The 3,400-nt window shown below is 41.8% G+C and overlaps 1 protein-coding gene across 1 annotated transcript in view; it reads right to left on the bottom strand. All coding sequences in view use genetic code 11, as the record gives it.

Moving 5' to 3' along the window:
- Positions 1 to 2,559: 2,559 nt before the first annotated feature.
- Positions 2,560 to 3,400, bottom strand: part of EGR_10799 (hypothetical protein) — a gene marked incomplete at both ends in the record, with an annotated part of 4,743 nt that continues 3,902 nt past the window's right edge. The window contains 2 exon segments of the mRNA XM_024500048.1: positions 2,560 to 2,717; positions 2,737 to 2,795. Of these exon segments, the coding sequence (XP_024345541.1) occupies positions 2,560 to 2,717; positions 2,737 to 2,795 (217 nt within the window).

The raw sequence follows: 3,400 nt of genomic DNA, 5'->3' as shown, positions 1-3,400 counted from the left end.
TAGGTGCAAATAGATTTGAACCTTACCAAAATGACTAAGTGATGGGAGTTTCAGAACAATTTTTGTTTGATGAGACACACAGCTGCGGTTAACCACGCCTTCATGAAAAGCGTTGACGTGGGCAACAGTGTAGATGGTTAAGCCTCGATTCTGGCGAGTTACGAATCAGAGGCATAGAGGGATGGACTCTCAGATAGTGAGATCTCTGGTGCAGACGATATGTGCACAGCATGTGTACAGCGTGTGGGCAAGTGCTCACTGCCAAGATTGCTAAGGCTTGGAGCTCCATTTCGCTCATCACTCTGGTGCATTTGTATCGCCCGTAGTGATCTTGAGTTATTAGTGAGTATTAGTGTGCATAAGTTTGGTCTCAATGCGTTGTTTATCGACGAGAAGGACTTTACAAAATGTAAATCACGCAATTCCCCTAATGCTCTAAAGTCCAACTTCTTAACGAAAAGTTCTCATACATTTAAAAACGAGTGTAATTTTTGGCATTGCAAAAGTCGCAAGAAATTTTTACCTTCAAAAGACGAAAAAAATACGTCTACCTACCTACACTTCCACCTCACTTTAACTTTCCAGTACCTATTCAATTTTTCTGCATAGTCATGTGTATTTAAACTAATGTCTAAAGGTGATAATTAGTTGGAGAAATATAAGTGAATGGAAGATCGAAGCAGTGCCGCTCTTTATTCTATTATCTAGTTATGGAAACTAAAGTGAAAAGGAGAGAATTAAAGAAAGGCAAACTGAAGGAAGATGAAAGATGGAAGAGGTGGAATAATGACTTACGTGTTTTTCTTTCATTTTCTTCTCTTTTCAACTTCTTTAACCTTAGTCTTAAGGCATTGTCGGTAAGAACGGATTTCCATTCACCGTTCTTTTGGCTATCCCTCTCGTTGCATAAATTAGAGGCAGTGCTAGAGTCAGGGGCCGAGACGAATTGAAGCTCGCTAAGCATCGATGTCGTCGTTTGTCTCTAGGTTTTACCAACTGACTGTCAGTCACCCTAACCGGATCTTAAATACATGCCATTACGATCTCATGGCTGCAGATAGAAAATGGGGCTGCGATGGCCCTAACGTCATTGGGCTATAGTGAACATTCGCTCATGGAATGCATCTGACTAGACAATTAACAGCTGTGAGTTGAAGTCAAACTGTGTTGCCAGGGCAGTCAGTTGACCAAATCCTTACTTAACCTTTTCAAGCTGACTTATTTACTTGTGGTATTTCTACTCCAAACATTAGCCCCTTCTAAGTTGATTTGAGGAAACCTCTGATGATTTCAGCTAAATAGTCCATTTGCTATTTAATTTCTTTACTGTCATAACAAACACGGCGGATAAAAGTGGCGGTACTAATTGTAGAAGCACTTCATCTCTTCCCTAACGCCACTTCCATGGTGGAGACAAGGAATAATAATCTTAAGTAGAACACTGACACATGGTAATTCACCACATATTTGAACAAGTTAGAATGCACTACAACTAAATGTGAAGACAATGTTGGCTGAATATGACAATTTCATTATTAATGGTAATAATAGTACCAACATGAGGGACTACAATCTTGTTCATATTCATCGCGATCTCTCAAAATTGAAGTTAATGTTGATTTGAGAGGTGGCGGATAATAGTAATGTACTCATTGCACAGAAGGTCGCTTCTCATTTCCGCAGACGTCACTGGCTAAGCAATGGGATCGACAACACCGGTCTCTGACTCCACGAAGCACGTCTTCGCGTTCCTCTTAAATTGATGATAACAAATCACTTCGATAATGTAGCCAGCTCAATTTACATACAGACACGACACATTACGGCGATTCCTTAATCTCTGAGAAAAATTGTCTGGGAAAAAAGTGCCTGTCTTTGTATAAGAGTCCCTGCGCATAACTCATTTACAGGAGAGCAGTACCTGACATTGAAGCAATCCAACAGGAACTTCCTTCAAGCAAAGTTATGTCACTCGATTTGGGCCAAATGGTTTTTAGTAAAATAATAACAGCAAAGATTACAATTGCAAGATTTAATTTCATAGGCGCCCTTGCTAAACTGATAACCTGTCGAAGGCGCATCGAAAGGTGCTATTTGTAAGCCTTGTGCTCTACCAGGCAAGAAGGACGAGGGGCGCACAAATAAGCAATTATAGCTGCTTAAACGGGTTTAAGTGGAAGAGGGGTACCCACAGTATGCCTTCCCGATTTGTGCGACGAGCACAGAGCCGGAGTATAATGTGATTGTCCAGCGCCTTTATACGATCCGATTCCCCCTCCCTCAAAAAAGTGTCTATCACCTCCAGAGTATAAATAAAATGCGTTGAGCGTGAGTGATTTACAGGTAGACCGCGACGTGTTCAAACTTCTCCAAGTCCCCATTCAAGGGCTGACGGTATAATCAGAAAAGAGTAGCTATTAGGATAGTGACGATTAAATTGATTGAAAAAGCTCAATGTACGGACCTCAATCTGATTCTTAATTTTTCATAGTGCTCACCAAGATGGTTGATGTCGGAGCCGCTAGCCTTCATAAGGAAATAGGCTACATCCAGCTTCAGTCATTCATCTAACATTCGAGACTTGGTTTTGATCACCTTCAAGCTGTCCAGCAAGGGTAGCACCTTCAGACCGAAGCCTTGCAGAATGTGCGCATCAAAGAGTATTGTGTTGTTAATCGAGCGACTCGTGTCTGGTCCTTCGATCAGCATTTTCGAAGCTAGTAAATTAGAGATTACTCAAAACACCATAGGCTTCCTGAATCTGCATCGTGACATCGTCCACGGTGCCCATTTCCCTAACATTAATCAAAAAAGGACACAAACTGGGATGCTTGCTCGAACACTTTGTGAGAGCTCGACATTAAGTGTCGGGACCGATCTCAAACTACTGCAAGGCGTCAGCCATTGAGGCAATGTCGAAAAGGAAATGAATGAGTTCCTAACGTCGGGTTCCCAGCTCCAATGACACCTGATGCATGACTTTTGCCTTTTCACCGGTCTCATCGTTCTGTGCAACGAGCTAGGATGATCATAGAAATCCCTACAAATATCTCTAAAAATTAACAGGGATTCTAAGATACTCGGACTGGTGCGGAGAAGCGCTGAAAGGAGTACAAATATAAAGAGGGGCTTAGAAACCACTCCGTGTTGCAAGCTAATGTGAATCAAAGCGCTCTTGAAACAATAAATCACCCACAAATAAATTTGCACCAAATTCGACAAAAAGCACACTGCACGTTATGTTGCCTTGATAAGGTATTCACGGTAACATTTTCACCTTTCAAACACACGAATCGTTTCATAACATCGGAACATAGTGTAGAACGACCCTCGCAAAAGGACGAAGGCTGCATAACGATGGGAGAGGTGCGAACTAAACAGCGAAACTCTAGAGTGGTTA

The sequence above is a fragment of the Echinococcus granulosus genome, assembly GCF_000524195.1.
Source record: "Echinococcus granulosus chromosome Unknown EG_S00272, whole genome shotgun sequence".
Lineage (NCBI taxonomy): Eukaryota > Metazoa > Platyhelminthes > Cestoda > Cyclophyllidea > Taeniidae > Echinococcus > Echinococcus granulosus.
Note: the sequence above shows the minus strand (reverse complement) of the source record. Positions and strands in the feature narration are given on the sequence as shown.